The 18520-nt window shown below is 38.3% G+C and overlaps 2 protein-coding genes across 3 annotated transcripts in view; both read right to left on the bottom strand.

Annotated features, from left to right (window-relative positions):
- Positions 1–1483: 1483 nt before the first annotated feature.
- LOC136245389 (uncharacterized) overlaps positions 1484–18520 on the bottom strand; it is a 46355-nt gene continuing 29318 nt past the window's right edge. Inside the window, exons 6-8 of one of the 2 annotated variants that reach the window (XM_066036909.1) lie at positions 1932–2079; positions 1826–1858; positions 1484–1777 (exon numbers count right to left, since the gene is read on the bottom strand). In XM_066036909.1, the coding sequence (XP_065892981.1) occupies positions 1834–1858; positions 1932–2079 (173 nt within the window). In that variant the 3' untranslated portion in view covers positions 1484–1777; positions 1826–1833. Of the gene's footprint in view, positions 1859–1931; positions 2080–18520 lie in introns of both variants that reach the window. The other variant, XM_066036913.1, reaches the window with a different exon arrangement.
- On the bottom strand, positions 11940–14934 carry LOC136245789 (uncharacterized). The gene is made up of 8 exons (XM_066037267.1): positions 14784–14934; positions 14690–14737; positions 14124–14629; positions 13799–13993; positions 13510–13737; positions 13226–13454; positions 13133–13174; positions 11940–12909 (listed from the first exon to the last, which is right to left on the bottom strand). The coding sequence occupies exons 1-8, from the start codon at positions 14932–14934 to the stop codon at positions 12605–12607; spliced, it is 1704 nt and encodes a 567-aa protein (XP_065893339.1). The 3' UTR covers positions 11940–12604.

Genomic DNA, 18520 nt, shown 5'->3' with positions numbered 1-18520 from the left:
GACAATAAAGATACAGACTGAATTACGGATTAAATTGTTCATTGGAATATTTGCAGGTGTAAGCGACCACCCTTGATTCAATGCATATATAGCATTTTCTAAGGCATGTTAAAGCCACTTGTAATTGTCACACATGAATATTTGCTAGCCATTTCAAGTGTTGCAATTGCATGGCTTGAATATGCGACCTTAGAACTTGCTGACTTGCTATATAGCTTTTAATATGCTGGTTTGTTTAACCCTTGTTTCTTTTGTTGTTTTTCATTCTTTAATTGTTTAAAAACTATTTTTATAATGTAGGTATACTAATGTCACAACTTACTGCATTAAATGTGCTGTTGGAGTGACTGTCTTATAGAATTATAAATGTTTGCATTTGTTTACCTGTGTATTTATTAGTATAGGTAAGACATGCAGTGGTAGGGTTCTTCAGTGGATAAACAACTCTAAAGGGAATGATGTAATAATCACCTCAGCTCCACCTCGGTGATAATTACATCATTCCTTCAGGGTTGTTTATCCATTAAAGAATCTTAGCAATGCATGACTTAGTTGCTTAGACAATGGCCATGGTGATTGCAATTTTGTTTGGAAGCTACAAAGTATGCAATTGTTTGTCAGAGTTGTGGCTAGTTGTTTTATTTAGTAAGACACCTGTGTACAGGTTTCTTGTAACAGAATAAAAACCTTGCATACTTTGCAAATATCAGAACATTCTCAACATGCCATTGTGTCTAATGTGTATTGTATGTTACTTTTTTTTTACAATTCTACAAAAGTAATCCGATTTGCAAAAAGATACCTTTTACACACATTTTACATGTTAGTGAATACGTATATGATTACCGACTTGCAGCATTGATAAGGTTTCTCCATACCCCCAAACTGCTTCTAACTACTGTGCCTAGGCATGAGGCTATTATGCTTCTAAAATTGAGAATTATACTTTTGAGCAGTGCTCAAAAATTTACCTATATATATGCTTTTGAGAATTACTCATTATTCTCTAAATTATGCCATCGTACATGTATTGGACCATTATGGTCAGTTTATTCCTTTATCAGACCATTTACACATTGATGTTTTAGCTTCAAGTAGTCTTCTGTCTGTCAGCTGGCTGCTATGTTAGAGCATTTCAGTTCACAAACATTTTTGTGATTGTTTTATTAGAGTAGTATACTTACTCAACTATTTTATTAGAGTTTCTTACTCAACTATTAGAGTATCTCAATAGTTTTTAACAGAATTGTGCAAATTTCATGCTTTGAGAACATCATAATTCCATCAAAATGCCAGCATAATGCCTGATTCCCACAGATACCCATTATGCTCGAAATTATGCTAGCTCTTGCCTAACTGTGCCATCTCTTAATGAAAGTTTCAGACCATTAGTTGCAATGATTAATACATAAAGTTTCAATGTTCTAAATATTCTGTGCATAAAAAATGTACCTTTTTGCAAATTTGTTCAACCATCACATAGAAATTTTTATCAACAAACTTGACCTTTTTACAAAAGTACAAAAATTTACATGCGTAACTGGCCTAGTGTATAAAACTAAGCATCCAAACTAAAGGGTGCATTTGTGTGTATAGACATAACTGTTTGTAGACTTTTCAAAACCAAGTCACCTGAAATTCCTTAGGTTATCAGGAGATTGAAGGACATTGGGTACCACATAATCCAGTATGTCACCCTCAATGAGACCTTCTCCTTGATGTCCATAATTGTTAGCCTTGCAACACCATTTCCCAGTCATAACAAAATCCCTAGTAACTGGAACTGGGTCACGACCATCTGAATAAACCAATATCTCTTTCTTACTGTCAATATTAATGCCTTTCTTCATGAATTGACCTAGAAAATGAATGAAGTAAATAATCAGACTGTACCTGAAGCATGTATAGTCATTTGCAACATAAGAGCATACCCATTATTCCATGTGAATCCTGTATATACATTTTCATAATCCATACTCCATTCCACATTGAGATGATTGTTGTAGAAGGTGACATCAAATTCAGCCTTAGGCTTAGTATACATCACATGTATCGTAGGATTACCATTCTGCTTCTGAACTGTATGAGTAAACTTGACAGTGCCATTTTCAGTAAACATTATCTTCTTTACTAAATGGGCCTGCAGATTTCCAAAGCCAACTGTTTCCACTTTCTGATTGACAGAGTCAAAGACTACAGATTCAGATTTATTAGTATTTTGTGGAACAACGCCAAGTTTTCCGATCCAAGTAGCCTCACTAGTATCTCCTTCAGTATCCACAAATAAGGCATTTGTATAAAAGTTTTTGTTGTAGATCAAGTTGAATGCCAACCCAGAATACCCTTGGATGAAGTATCAAAGTATATCCTTTGACAACAGTGGCACACTGAAATGCGGATCACCCTCTATTGAGAATGTTAGAAAGTTACAACACATGTAGAGTCCACATGATTATACTGATATCACTTCATATGAGTAATTAAAAGCCAGCATTACAAAGTATATATACCAAATAAGATTATGTATAACATAAGTTTTATATAACACAGAATAAAGTTTAGCATTGTTTTGCTGTAAGGCTGAATAAAGTACTGAGTACCGGTATTCTACTAGCATAATTATGATCAACAATGTGAAAGTTGTTTACTCACCAATCATCCCGCAAGCTGTAATACAACCAGTACCGTCATCATATGATTTCCCTCCCTTTTGACAACACTCAGAAGCATTATTAGCTCGGATGGTAATGCTAGAATCACTGCATAGCTAGGTCACTGCGATGGCATTCTATGGGGACGTAAGTAATCACAGATACAGTAATAATAAAGGTGAGGTATAAGTTACACCCCTACTTTTAGTTCTAAGCAGTTAGCTTATATCTGTACAATACAAGCACGTTTGATTACAATGTACTGAACGCCTTATATCGAAATTTTCAGTTGCTGCAATACAAGTTATGCAATGTACGGTTAAAGTACTGTTATAGGCCTTGTATCAAGCTATACTTCGGGTTGCAGCCCAGACAGTTCGATCACTCAGGCCATCCACATGCAGAGGTCATAGTAGCACAGTATTTATTGATCTCATAATTATATCCTAGTAATCTTGTACAGTAAGTTTACTACATAATTATCTGCAAGTACGAAACAATTTTGATTGTCTTAGCTCTCTCAATCTTCTTGCAAAATACAAGAATGGTTCAGCATTGTTTGGTTACAGTCCTGGCTAAAGTTCAGCCAGTGTCATAGCCATACAATTTTGTTGACCCTGGCTTGAGCCCAAGCTGTACTTCAAGGTTTAATGAGATACTCCTGTGAAATGCCAAACATGAGCTACCTAGAGGGGTCTGGAAATAAACCTCCGAAAAAATTTTTGAAATTTTAGATGCCACCAGGTGCAATATTTATCAAATTTAGTAATTTTGGAATGATATTCTGGAGTAAAACTACATATTATGGAGCACAGAACCAACCTAAAATTATGATATCTGTATAATATCAAAGTAATAAAATGTTTACAATGCATAAAGACACAGCCTGGGGGAGCAATATAGCTTTCTCAAGCCTGATCTTCCAAGCTGCATGTTGGCATTGGACATGTGTACAGTGGCTGTGCCACAGCTGTAGCTATAATTAGTTGCAGCTGCCACACTGGCATAGACAGTATAATACACTGTATGATATGATGATATGGTGTGACAAGCCTATACACATGATTAAAGTTTACTGCTGTAAGTATTTGATTGTGGGTTTAGTATTACTTCCTCTCTGACAAGCACAGGTAAAGACTGGGAGTGTAAGTACTGAGTAGATCATTAGTTAGCTATGTGCTTCATGTCCACATAATTTATACAGGTTACAGCTTAATCAGAGCTCCATATACACTATACTATGACTTCGTACACAGTTACCAGGGCTTTGTTTTCAGTAACCTGGTGAGTACAGTTTAGTTAATAAAAATAATCGTTTGGGAAGAAAGTGCTTTTCATAGGTAACACCCCAATGACCCCAATTGGTAAGAGTTTCACAAAGTATATTAACCTTATTGTCCATGACAACCCCTATACCACACAACTATCAGGGTCATATGGGTAGCAGTGAAATTAGGGATAAATGCCACGAGTGTTACATTAAAAATGGATAAAATTTCATTAGGCGAAGCCAAGTGAAATTTCCATTTTCAATGCAACAAGAGCGGTATTTATCCCCAAATTTCACTGCTATACCCATGCTATTCCCAGTTAATATCATACTCACTACATACGCTGAGCATCAGGGCTGCTACATACACAATTAATTTTGTTGTTATGTAGTAGACAGGGGCTTGTGTAACACTTTTGTATGGGTATTGAGAATATTATTATAAGAGGCACCTTTTCACATTTCAGAATACAGTGTCATTATGATATAATGCACATGTTAAACATTATTTCTGAATCAGTTACTGTATCTGCAGATATAACTGACAAAGTAATTTTTCACCTGCTGGTAAAACGGATACTTCAATAGTTGTACTGTCACATTGGCAGCTATAATTCACACTAGAAGCAATTATTTTAATGGTGTAGACATCCTGAACCACAGCATCAAGTAGATTTGTTAAGAGTCACTCTTCCACTGCTATCAATTGCAAAGTTTCCTGCTTCATCTACATCAGTGATTGTAAAGGTGTACCTGTTGTTGGAATAGACTTCTCGCTAAACAATAGCTATGTACTTCTATAATAAGTGTGTAATTGATTATTCTATGCAAATATTCAGTGATTATCCATTCAACAATCAGGGACAGCCAGTATTGGATAATATTGACATGCAAACCAATGACAGATTTGTAACTGGTATACAAAAACAGGACATCCACACACATCCACTTTATAAGCTTTGATAATTCATATCTAAAGATTAAAAGCTTAAAATGTGGTCAGTAGTGTGTTTGAACATCATACGCTGTAGGTAAAAGGAATGGATATATGAGTAATTTCAGGATTGCAAGTATCTTAGTGACCAAGTTAATAATATCTAATCAAAAACAGCCAAGCTGTAAAAAAAGGAGTGCAGCCCTTGAAAAGGCTATGGTGAAAAAAGATGTGAAATCCAAGGTGGCAGCCAAGAAATGGCTGTGATGGTAGGTTAATGGTAAAAATTTTAATAACAACACTTCAGGTGAATTTGGTGCCGCTTGGTCAATTGGCACAAAATTCACTTGAATTGTCGTTATTAAAATTTTTACCATTAACCTACCATCACAGCCATTTCTTGGCCACCACCTTGGATTTCACATCTTTTTTCACCATAGCCTTTTCAAGGGCCACACTCCTTTTTTTACAGCTTGGCTGTTTTTGATTAGATTTCACTTCTTTTTGTATTTGTATACCCCAAAGCCAGCCTATGGCCAGCTTTAGGGCTTTTTAACCTATATATTTTTCTTTACTACAGGAAAAAGAAAAAGATGAAGCAGATTTTATAAATACTTTAACTCATTGTGATTTTATCAGTAAATGTACAAATTATATATATAATGCATATATCAAGAGTTCATAATATAAAAGGAGAGCATATATTTATTACATGTCAATTAATCCCACAAGATAATTTGCAGCTGACCTCTCTACTGGGTGACTTGAAATGTAGCTGAACTCTCTATAGGGTGATCTGCTTGTACGTAGATGAACTCTTTACAGGATTCTCTCTACATGGTGACTTGACTCTAGCTGAACTCTCTGCAGGGTTATCTGTTTGTAGTTGAATTCTCTACAGGGTGATTTGTTTGCAGCTGAACTCTCTACAAGGTAACTTCTTCTAGCTGATCTGTCTACAGGGTGACTTGTTTCTAGCTGGTCTCTCTACAGGGAGATTTATTTGTAGCTGAATTCTCTACAGGGTGATGTGTTTGCAGCTGAACTCTCTACACGGTGGTTGCTTTGTAGCTAAACTCTCTAAAAGGTGACTTCTTCTAGTTGAACTCTCTACAGCATGATCTTTTCATAGCTGAACTCTCTACAGGATGATTTGTTTGCAGCTGAACTCTCTACATGATGATTTCTTTCTAGCCGAACTCTGATTTGTTGTAGCTGAAATCCCTACAAGGTAACTTCTTCTAGCTGATCTTTCTACAGGGCGATTTGTTTGTAGCTGAGTTCTCTACAGGGTGTTTGTTTGCAGCTGAATTCTCTACATGGTGGTTTCTTTATAGCTGAACTCTCTACAAGGTGACTTCTTCTAGCTGATCTCTCTACAAGGTGACTTGTTTCTAGCTGATCTCTCTACAGGGTGACTTGTTTGTAGCTGAACTCTCTACAGGTGATTTGTTTGTAGCTAAACTCTCTACATGGTGGTTTCGTTGTAGCTGAACTCTCTACAAGGTAACTTCTTCTAGCTGATTTTTTACAGGGCATATTTGTTTGTAGCTGAGTTCTCTACAGGGTGATTTGTTTGCAGCTGAACTCTCTACACGGGAGTTTCATTGTAGCTGAACTCTCTACAATGTGACTTCTTCTAGCTGAACTTTATACAGGGTGACTTGTTTCTAGCTGATCTCTCTACAGGGTGACTTGTTTCTAGCTGAACTCTCTACAGGTGATTTGTTTGTAGCTGAACTCTCTACAAGGTAACTTCTAACTGATCTTTCTACAGGGTGATTTGTTTGTAGCTGAATTCTCTACAGGGTGATTTATATTTGCAGCTGAACTCTCTACAAGGTGACTTCTTCTAGCTGAACTCTCTACAGAGTGATAGATTTTTTGCAGCTGAACTCTCTACATGGTGGTTTCTTTGTAACTGAACTCTCTAGAGGGTGATTTGTTTGTAGCTGAACCCTCTACAGGGTGATCTGTTCATAGCTGAACTCCCTACAAGGTAACTTCTTTGTAGCTGAACTCTCTACAATCTGACTTCATCTAGCTGAACCCTCTACAGGGTGACTTGTTTCTAGCTCAACTCTCTACAGGGGATTTGTTTGCAGCTGAATTCTCTACATTGTGGTTTCTTTATAGTTAACTCTCTACAAGGTGACTTCTTCTAGCTGATCTCTCTGCAGGGTGGTTTGTTTGTAGCTGAACTCTCTACAGGTGATTTGTTTGTAGCTGAACTTTCTACAAGGTGATACTTCTAGCTGATCTCTCTACAGGATGACTTGTTTCTTACTGAACTCTCAACAGGGTGATCTGTTCATAGCTGAACTTTCTACTGGGTGATTTGTTTGCAGCTTAACTCTCTACATGGTGATTTCTTTGTAGCTGAACTCTCTACAAGGTAACTTCTTCTAGCTGATCTTCAGTGTTGGGCAAGTTACTTTGTAAAAGTAACTAGTTGCATATTACATATTACTTGCAACAGAACTATTTAGTTACAGTTACATATTACCCATAAAATAAAGTAACTGTAATAATATTACATATTATATTACTTTGTGTCCACAGCCTTAAGCTGTCACGTGTGAAACTACCACCTTATCACGTGACATGATTGCGTTGTTGGACAATGTGCAAATCTTGGTTATAAGTAAGAAGCTAGTGAATAAGCTTCATTCAGTAGGCCTCGTTACTTCGTTGTGGCTAGGCGTTACTCAGAGGATTACTAACGAGATTAGTAACTTCGTTACTTTTAATAATAATATTACGTCATATTAGACTCGTTACAGTAATTATATTACTTAGGTAACGCGTTACGTTTGTAAGTAAAGTATCTTGCGTTATATTACCTGTTTTCATAGCGTATTTCGTTATATTACTTTGTTACCACAAAAGTAATAATATTACGTAACACGTTACATAAGTAGCGCGTTACTCCCAACACTGCTGATCTTTTTACAGGGCATGCATGTTTGTTTGTAGCTTAGTTCTCTACAGGGTGATTTGTTTGCAGCTGAACTCTCTACATGATGGTTTCTTTGTAGCTGAACTCTATACAAGGTGACTTCTTCTAGCTGATACAGGGTGACTTGTTTCTAGATGAACTCTCTACAGGGTGACTTGCATGTAGCTGAATTGTCTATCAGATTAACTGTTTGTAGTTGAATTCCGTACAGAATATCCTGCAGTGTACTATAATTCCGTAATGGAGTAAGTTATAAACGTAGCTGAATGCTCTATTAGGGTGACTGTTCTATTAGAGTATCTCGATCTCGCATTTGCTACACGTAGTTGCCTTTCGAATCATAACTCAGTGGTTTGCAATCCGATTCTTCTGTACTACTGCAAGGACTTTCTATGATGACTATTCCAGCTACACACTGATTTTCAGCTCATTGCTCTAAGCGGTTTGCCTGGTAGATGTGAGAACTAATAGTTTTTTTATTCATAAAAATCGATCGCGTAATTTTGACACAGGTTGGGTTTTGTGTCATATCTCCATGGTCTTTATCTCAATTCCTTTCAAACCACAAAAGGCACTCCTACGATGGTTACTCCATCTACATATAAATTTTCAACTCATTCCTCCAAGGGGTTTACCCTGTAGGCGTGACAGACCTTCGACCTTATTTTACGCACATAATCGGTCATAACTCCGTGTATGTTCATCGGATTCCTACCAAAGTTGGTACTGAGATCCACCTTAATGAGCCCTTCAAGTGTGCCTAATTTCAGCCCTATCCGAGTACGCATTCGTGTTTTATGTAAATATTTTAATAACGACAATTCAGGTGATAAAGGTGGGGACTATTCTATGGAACGGAATGATGGACTAAACCACGGAACGGAACGCTTTCTCAAATTGAAGCTTGCTACTTACCATTGCTGAAACTTCCCTTATAAGTTAGCAGTGGCATCTCCAGTGGGTGATAAAACATAAGATAAAAAGAATTAACGGATCGATTGTGGGTTTTTGTTGGTTGTCATTAGTAACGAAGTATTATTGTGGGATGAGCTGTATCAGTGATGTTCATCCATACGGAAGGGAACTTTATGTGAGCTGTTTTTCTTATTTAGACTTTAGAAAACAGTCTGGGCCGGCCTTTCAAGTCATAAGTCAGTGTATAAATAAAGCAAGCAGGAAGATACTGGTAACAGGATAGAGCCAGCTGAATTAAAACTTGAAAAATTTTGTGCAGTGTGTGAGGAGCAAATATTTTTTGGCAGACCGCAAGGAGGGTATATTCTGCAAACATCACTGAAGTGTATGCATGGGGTTATTTATATATTAACAGCTGGTGTAGTGGACTAATTCCGTATTCAATAGTGAGCTGATTTTATCTGTTGCACAATTCAAGGATGTGTCTGACTACTAGCCTTGAATCCGGCTAAATGCCAAAACTCCAAGATCAGCCAAATCTCTATTATAAGCCGCATGTGAAACCATGCCCGTAGCCACCAGGCAAACGTGATTTGGACCAGGATGTGTGTGTAATTTCAATGTATCTAGTCAGACCTGAAATGGAACACACATTAATTACATACCACCTAAGAATCCTAGGATTTCTTAAGTGTAACATTTCACATGCTTCACTTCAAACAAAACAGGTTAAATTTGTTCGTCTATTTTCAAGTGATTCCCAGTCCAGCTGGTCCATGAAATTACAATGGGATCACATGTATTTGTTACAGTGCGGGCTGTCCTGTGTTGGATCTACTCTAGAGTTGAAATTTCAAGGTAGACTCACTGCCAATGTACTGACACTAGTACTGTTGTAGCATGTTTAAGTGGAGGACAAATGAAATAGTAATGCTAGATTATTTATGTATACAAATTTTTCATAATGAAATTGATATCCCATTTTGATTTGTACTTCCACTTTGCAACATATTCAAGAACAAGAAGCTACCACACTTAATCTCCAACCACTGTCATTAATTAACCAAGATCTCACTAGTCTGTAATTCACCTTACTGTAGTGATTTTATTGATTCATCTGTATGTTTTCTTCATTTTCCTTTGAAGTTGTACCTAGAGTTCATAATAAGGTGGAGAGTGTCTAACTTGAATGCATTCACCAAACACCCTGCTTAAAGTAACACCTCGGCCTTATTTCAGAACAAAGGCTTTACCTTCTTCCTGTCAGCAACACTAATCAACAGTTTTCTATCCCCCAGTAAAGGTGTTGATTTGATGAAAGGTGAACTTTACGCAGGGTGTTTGTACAGGCCATACTGAGAGTTAGACACTCTCCCCCATACAAATCAGTATTACGAACTCTTGGTTGTACAGTATAGGTAAACAAAGATAAGTTTCTCTCCCATCTTATTCTAGGATTTCTATTGACAAGAAAAATTCAATTATTTGTATACATGCTCAAAATTGAGAAAATATAAAGAAAGTGAATTAATATTATACAGTCAGTTTGCTTTTGGATATTTAATGTCTCCAACCACAACAAAAATTCGATGAATCCATGCATCTCATCACTGGTCGTCTGAACATTCTGAAAGTGATACCTCACTCAATCAACCATATATTCTGTTTATTAGACTGAATAAAGTCATATTACCTAAACAATCACTTAATTAATGTTTTATAATTATCCTATTCCATTTCCTGGAGGTTCCACTGATAAAATGCAATTTCAGCAATGATAGCAGCTAGCCAAGCTGCAAGTTGATTCAGAAAGCATTCCATTCTGTAAAATAGATCCCATCCACAATTCAACTCAGTACTCAGGCTGAGATATCTGACAATAGTCCACTACTCTGTTAATGAATCATTGATGTTCACACAATATAGCCTCCTTGAGGTATCTGAATGTTTGCTCCTCACACACAGCACAAAATTCCTTTAGATTCTGCTTAGACTGAGTTGATTCAGCTTGTCACCATACTTGTTTCCTTTGTAGTGTAGCTATACACATACCAAGAGTTCATAATATTAGTGTAGAGGGAGAGTGTCGAACGGAGTATGGGAGCTTCAAACGCACTTCTACTAGTACCGATTTAGCACGTCGCAGTGTCAACAACCCACAGAAGCCAACCCCTTTTCTTTTCCATACGCGCATATACTATAATGCGCTTATTCCGGACGCTTATTTATTATCGATAACGAGGCCATACCTTGTATTGACACGCGCCGTGATAGTAATGGAAAGTAGAACACGAGGAAGAGCACAAAAAAGACGTAGCACAACTGAATTATCGCCAAGCAGTGGTGAAGTAGAGCAAGAAAACGAACATGTGCAAGACTCCGATCAGCCACAGGAAAATCCACAGCCGTGTCAACAACCGAAGCGAAGAAAATTGCAAAAAGGAAAGTCTTCAGCTACAACCGAGCCAGCTACAGCAAAGGATGGTGGTGCATCGTCAAAAACGGTGGGTACTCAAAAAAGACGTAGTACAACAGAATTATCGCCTAGCAGTGGTGAAGTAGCACAAGAAGAGGAACATATGCAAGACACCGATCAGCCACAGGAAAATCCGCAGCCGCGTCAACAACCGAAGCGAAGGAAATTACAAAAAGGAAAGTCTTCAGCTACAACCGAGCCAGCTACAACAAAGGATGGTGGTGCATCGTCAAAAACGGTGGGTACTCGTAAGAGAAAATCATTGAATAAGAGCGAGAAGAATAACATCAAATCCTCCATTTGCAATTTGCGTCCTGAAATTCTTTCCACTATTGCTCTAGCTAACGTTCGTAAACAACTGCCAGTAAATTTAAGTGATTTGAAGGCTTTTTGTGACTCAGTTAATTCAGTTTCTGTAAGCTTCTTAACAGATCATCTGCAGCAAATGTTCGTCACCTTATATGAAGAGTGCTCAAAATGTAAAGAACGACACATACAGCTTCAAATTAAATGGCTCCAGCATTGCAGTTATTTTTTGATGGATAAAAATATGGAGCTATCTTTAATTGGTCTCCACCCCTCAGACCCAGTTGCTGAAAGTGTAGTAGGTGTTCGTTCAAAGTGGAACAAAGTTTGTGTGGAATACTGCTTGCAAAAATCAGATGCCAAGAAATTTTTGATTTTGTTTTGTGATAGTGTAATTGAAGAATTGCTACGGCAATGCCACAGGATAATTGAGCCTAGTAATCAAATTTTGGACAGTGCTAGTGTTGAATCAGAAGATGTATACTTCCGCTTTGGAGGTGCAGCAATATGTAGCATGCTGCACAGTAGATATGCTAAAATAAAGAGCTGCAGTTTGAACCAGAAAGAGCAAGTTTCACAACAAATAACTATATTGCAACAACTCAGCGTGCACAAAACAGAAGACAAGGACCATGTCCCAGATTATTTAAAATATCGAGATGAGGGTTTCATGTACTTCCCTTGTAGGGAATTGTTGCCATTTTTAAGAACTGTTGACACAGCAACTACTAAGAAAGTTAATGATGCTAACTTCAGCCAAGAAGGAGCAGATATTTTGACAGTGGTTGTAGAATCACTTCATAGTGATCCGAATATCCACTCGTTATTTCTAACTGCGGCAGTTGATAAAGTACCAAGATTTGATGACATATCATGTGCTGCTGTTGATAGTGTATTCCAGGAGCTTGCACGTAAACTATGTCATACCAGGATACAAGAATACTTAGATTCTTTTAAACACAAAGGTGCGGCAAACAAGGGTTCTGCAACTCTGGCTGGCCAAAATTTGCGCGACTCACTTTTGACACACCACATTAATCTTAAAAGTAAACAGTAATAAAAACAACAACATTCTTTATGTAATTGAATTTTCTTATTGTTTATGCTTGTATTTCTTTTTCTGTAACACAGTGTCTGACAAATGTAATGGAACGTCCCTGTAGTTAACAGAACTATGATGGTAAGCCACACTGTGTTTGATGAGATGTGCTGCCCTAGCTGTAACGTAGTTGACCGAACTCAGCTTTCCACCAGCAGTATGTTTAAGCTGACTGAACAAAGTCTCGACAGCACTCCCTGATAGCCTCACTGGACTTATAAAATAGTCAGGAAACTCCTCCAAAAATGTTTGTACAAAACTTGAAAAGCCGTACACACAAATCCTCAGTAAATCAAATGCTACGGAACAAAGTTAATCAAATAATGATGTTGAAAGTGTCTAAACACTGCAATGGAACTTCTAACAGTCATTGTTTCAGCCCTTAATAGGTGGGTGGGTTAGTACAAATCTCTCAACTGGTCTTTATAGAAATGTGGCCTTTCTAAACAGGTGACCTCTAAGACAAGTTCCACTGCATGATTATTTATGGTGTATGCCTAGTGAATCACAACACTAACTTACTTTGCCAACTTAAGAACCTTGGATCTAGTGTTTCCAGACCACCTATTTTAAAATAAAGTACAATATCACTTAAACAAAATATTTAACAAGTACCTTCTCGTGATAAATCTCCATGCCACTTTTCAAAGAAGGAAAATCCTGTTGAAATGGAATGTAGAACCTTACTATCCACATCACATATTTTGTCATGACTCAAAAGTCCTTTCTCGAAAATTTTATTACACGCCTCCAAGTATTGCAAAGTATACTTCACACTGGCAACATCATCTGGTGCAGGATCAGACGTAAGATAGTGGTGCAACTCAGACATTACCAATTCTTGCTACATATAAAGTCCATATAGCTACGCAGGTATACAAAATACAATGAAAACCCACCTGCATAATCTTTGCAGGCAAGACATTTAATTTTGTCCATGCATCTCGAAGAACGTGCACTTCACGAAGTTTGGGGATCATTCTTGCATGCCCCTGGTCTCTCCTCTGACACTCTCTGAAGTACAAATCTAAAATTGCCTTCCACCCAAAAGTGGTCCCATCCGCAGCAGTAAATGTCCTCGTTCCCCCTTCTTGTGAGGAGAAAAGAGCATTAATCATGTTCTTCAACTGTTGTGTGAAACAATACAATAATCTGATATAGTTATGTGAATAGATTTCTACAGGTTACCTGGTGACTGGGGCATATCAACCAGTAAATTCTATTGAGTGGATCATGAGGGTTCACAAACCAAGGTCTGACAGCGTATGGATCTGGACCATCAGATAAGCCATACATACCCTGGAATCCATGTGTTAACTTCAATGCAGCTAAGTTGGGAGCTGCACCATCACACACTAGCAAACATGTCCTCAAGTCATGTACCTATGTTAACAAAGGTGTTTTACGAGCATGATCAGACATACAGGGTAAAATAATATAATGGTAACACCAATACTTAATGAACTTTGTTCCATTATCTAGAGTAAAGAACAATACAACTATATATAAGTACCTTGAAAAGTTTGAGGGTCTGAAATACACAAGAACAAATAAATTTAGCTTGCATGGTTTCATTGCTTGTATAAAATGGGCCCACGATATCAAAAGATGAGGTTAAATCCCTCCACAGGAATTGGAGTATATAATTTGTCTGCTTGGTACGGTGGTCTTTATCAAAAAGCTGAAATACATCATGTAAAGAAGCTTGCGTTTCTTCTGTCATTGCCAACCCAATAATTCGGTGACTTCTAGAATTCCACATCAATGAGGATACAACCTTCACCTCATCAAAAACAAGTATACCTGTTGATAGGGGTTTTCGTTTGTTCTCAGCTTCACATGACTGTTGGAAAATCCTATATCTTTCTACTTGCTTGCTGATAGATTCAGTGGCAGCACCAGCCTCATGTTGAAATGCTCCTGTGTATGCTTGGAGAGTTGAGCGGGAGGGTAACTGCAGTATGTCAAAACTCTTAAGAGCTTCATATGCTGCTGGACTTCGTATAAAAACAGCAAGGGCTAAGTAAAAAAAAGGACAAGATAAAAATAGCTATGTAGCATATAGTTTAATGGCCATACCTATTCGTATAGTTACTAAACTCCAGCGATTGTTGCGGCATCCATTCTCTATAAAACAAATAATAACATGTTGAGTTAATAGCAACACACTTACTGTTGATCTGCTGATCCTTAAAGAACTTTTGTTGAGTAGATTGTCTGTTGCTTTCCCAAGCAGCACGGATTGACTCTCCTACTGAATGTTCATCAGCTTCATTGAAAATCTTTTCCAACTCATCTTCATTGGCCTCCTCAATCTTATTCATTATATTAGTCAACTCATCTGATTGCTCATCATCTAACGTGACCTCTAACTCAGCACACCGTGCCAGCTTTGTCTTGTCAGCTGATCTCTCCGTCTGTGTAGCCTTCTTTCGTTGAGCAACACTTGCTGGAGACAAGTACTTTAATTTGAAAGAAGAAGATGGCTGTTGCCTGGCAATCCGTCTTGCAGGACTGACTGTAGATCTTCATTTCTGGATGTCTAAATTATATTGAAGACGCTTACAATTCTTGCACATGACTGCAAAGCTAAGTTTATCTTCTTTGCTGGCATTCTTTGCAAGCTGATGCCACAGCAAACAACTCTTGGAATCCATGCGACTGAAAGGTTTCTCCCACTTACGAACACCATTGATATGGTATCGGATGATGGAATGATACTCATCATAATAACGCTTTACATCAAATCCAGGACAAAACTTGTACTCACCAACTCTTGAAATTATATCACAAACAGCAAAAAAGTCAGCCAAACTTTTAACCGTACCCGCGCGAATTGAGGTAAACAACACTTGCACATCATAAGTATAGCCATTTGATTCTGCTGATAAAAATAAAATTCTAGCAACAGACAGATGATTATTTCCTGGTAGTGAGTACAATGAACGTTGCACAACTTCTAATGCTTCTTTCTTTTCACAAACAGTTTTAATGAAAACAAGATCAGGATATTTCAACCTCCCTTTGTTAGATACATTTTCAAAAGATAGATCATCTCTTGTACTTTGTATAGCTCCAGCATTGTTATCCACTGGTAGGGATAACGGATCAGGTGAATCTGTGGACTGCAAATATGTACATTGAGGTGGAAGTAACTGAACGGCTGGCTGGACAACTTGGTGAGATGGATTAGCCGGCTGTACAACTTGGTGAGATGGATTAGCCAGCTGCACAACTTGGTGAGATGGATTAGCCGGCTGGACAACTTGGTGAGACGGATTAGACGACTGTACAACTTGGTGAGATGGATTAGCCGGCTGTACAACTTGGTGAGATGGATTAGCCAGCTGGACAACTTGGTGAGATGGATTAGACGGCTGTACAACTTGGTGAGATAGATTAGCCAGCTGGACAACTTGGTGAGATGGATTAGACGACTGTACAACTTGGTGAGATGGATTAGCCAGCTGAACAACTTGGTGAGATGGATTAACCAACTGGACAACTTGGTGAGATGGATTAGTCGGCTGCACAACTTGGTGAGATGGATTAGCCGGCTGGACAACTTGGTGAAACGGATTAGCCGGCTGTACAACTTGGTGAGATGGATTAGCCAGCTGAACAACTTGATGAGATGGATTAGCTGGCTGTACAACTTGGTGAAATGGATTAGCCGGCTGTACAACTTGGTGAGATGGATTAGCCGGCTGTATCAGTAGTGTTCGTCCCAAAATCGACTGTGACATGGGCCTACTTAGAAATTGATTCATTAGTTGACCAAATAACTGGGTAGCTGGGTGGAACGCCAACGGTGCTATTACTGTAGGCGGCGGATACTGTACTGTTCCTTGCTGCTGGGAACAAAAGGTTCATTTCGACGTAATGTTACGCTATTGAATAAACTCACCTGATTCATAGAACTAAACTCAGACAGTTCAAGAACTCGACGTCTCTTATCGCTCCTCTGAGGGTCATCGCTTGGTCGTTCAGGAGTTCCAGCCATCGTAGTATTAAGTGAATGCCATTACACGCGCACCACACAAACACGCGGTAGTGCGCGACTAACTTAGTATGGGTTTCGAAGCCTCACGTTGTCTAATATCGTTATCTGTCGGCAAAGTCGTAGAGTTTCAAAACTATCTTCACTTATCAACAGTGTAGTCATCTGTGCCCGCGTGTTGATGAAATGCGGCAATATACGGTAATTTCCTGGTGATACTACGAGCAGTGCGTTTGTACGGGTTATATTGAACGTTCGACACTCTCCCTCTACACTAATATTATGAACTCTTGCACATACTGATTTATGCCGATTAGAAAGGCTGGGCCTCAGACTGTACATTCTAAAGTCAAGTAAGTAAAAATAACTCACATACTAGTAAAAACAAGTCATGCATTAAGTTCCCTACTTGATATATCCGAAGATGAACACACTGAGTCAGCTATTCCCACAATTAGTACTTCGTTACTAATGACAACCAACAAGAACCCACAATCGATCCTTAAATTCGTTTTATCTTTCTTGGGGTACGTTTGATTACCTGCTGGAAGTGCCACTGATAACTTGTACAGCAATGGTAAGCTGCAAGCTTCAATCTGAGAAAGCATTCCGTTCCGCAGTTTAGTCCATCATTCCGTTCCTTTCCTTTCCTTAGAATAGACCCCACCGAATTGGGTGCCGCTTGGTCTTGGCACAAAGTTCACCTGAATTGTCATTATTAAAATTTTTACCATTAACCTACCATCACAGCCATTTCTTGGCCGCCACCTTGGATTTCACATCTTTTTTCACCATAGCCAGTCTGAGGGCCACACTTTTTTTACAGCTTTGCTGTTTTGGATTAGATTTCACTTCTTTTTGTATTTGTATTTAGGGCTTTTTTTTAACCTATCATTTTTTCTTTACCACAAGAAGAAGAAAAGATGAAGCAGGGTGATTTCTTTGTAGCTGACCTCTCTACAAGGTTATCCTTCTAGCTGATCTCTCTACAGGGTGACTTGTTTGTAGCTGAACTCTCTACAGGGTAGTTTGTTTGTAGCTGAATTTTCTATAGGGCGATTTGTTTGCAGCTGAACTCTCTACATGGTAGTTTCTTTGTAGCTGAACTATCTACAATGTAACTTCTTCTAGCTGAACTCTCTACAGGGTGACTTGTTTCTAGCTGATCTCTCTACAGGGTGATTTGTTTTTAGCTGAACTCTCTACAGGGTGATTTGTTTCTAGCTGAACTCTCTACAAGGTAACTTCTTCTAGCTGATCTTTCTACAGGGTGATTTGTTTATAGCTGAATTCTCTACAGGGTGACTTGTTTCTAGCTGATCTCTGTACAGGGTGACTTGTTCCTAGCTGAACTCTCTACAGGTTATTTGTTTGCAGCTGAACTCTCTTACATGGTGGTTTCTTTGTAGTTGAACTCTCTACAAGGTGACTTCTTCTAGCTGATCTCTCTACAAGATGACTTGTTTCTAACTGAACTCTCTACAGTGTGATCTGTTCATAGCGGAACTAACTACTGGGTGATTTGTTTGCAGCTGAACTCTTTGCATGGTTGTTTCTTTGTAACTGAACTCTCTACAAGGTAACTTCTTCTAGCTGATCTCTCTACAGGGCAATTTGTTTGAGCTGAACTCTCTACATGATGGTTTCTTTGTGGCTGAACTCTCTATTAGGTACCTTCTTCTGGCTGATCTGACTACAGGGTGACTTGTTTGTAGCTGAATTCCCTACAGAATAACTTGCAATGTAATATAATTGAGTAAAATTATAAATGCAGCTGAATGCTTTATTAGGGTGACTGTTCTATTAGAGTATCTCGATCTCGCATTTGCTATACGTAGTTGCCTTTCGAATCATAACTCAGTGATTTGTAATCCGATTCTTCTGTACTACTGCAAGGACTTTCTATGATG

The sequence above is a fragment of the Dysidea avara genome, chromosome 15, assembly GCF_963678975.1.
Source record: "Dysidea avara chromosome 15, odDysAvar1.4, whole genome shotgun sequence".
Lineage (NCBI taxonomy): Eukaryota > Metazoa > Porifera > Demospongiae > Dictyoceratida > Dysideidae > Dysidea > Dysidea avara.
The sequence above is the reverse complement of the archived record's forward strand: the minus strand, read 5'-3'. Positions and strand labels throughout refer to the sequence as shown.

Coding starts and splice junctions, on each gene's coding strand:
- LOC136245789 (XM_066037267.1), bottom strand. CDS start 14,934: ATGAATAAGATTGAGGAGGCCAATGAAGATGAGTTGGAAAAGATTTTC. Junction 13,738..13,798: donor TGATATGCCCCAGTCACCAG/GTAACCTGTAGA, acceptor TTCACACAACAG/TTGAAGAACATGATTAATGC. Junction 12,910..13,132: donor AAGGTTCTTAAGTTGGCAAA/GTAAGTTAGTGT, acceptor TTTGTTCCGTAG/CATTTGATTTACTGAGGATT.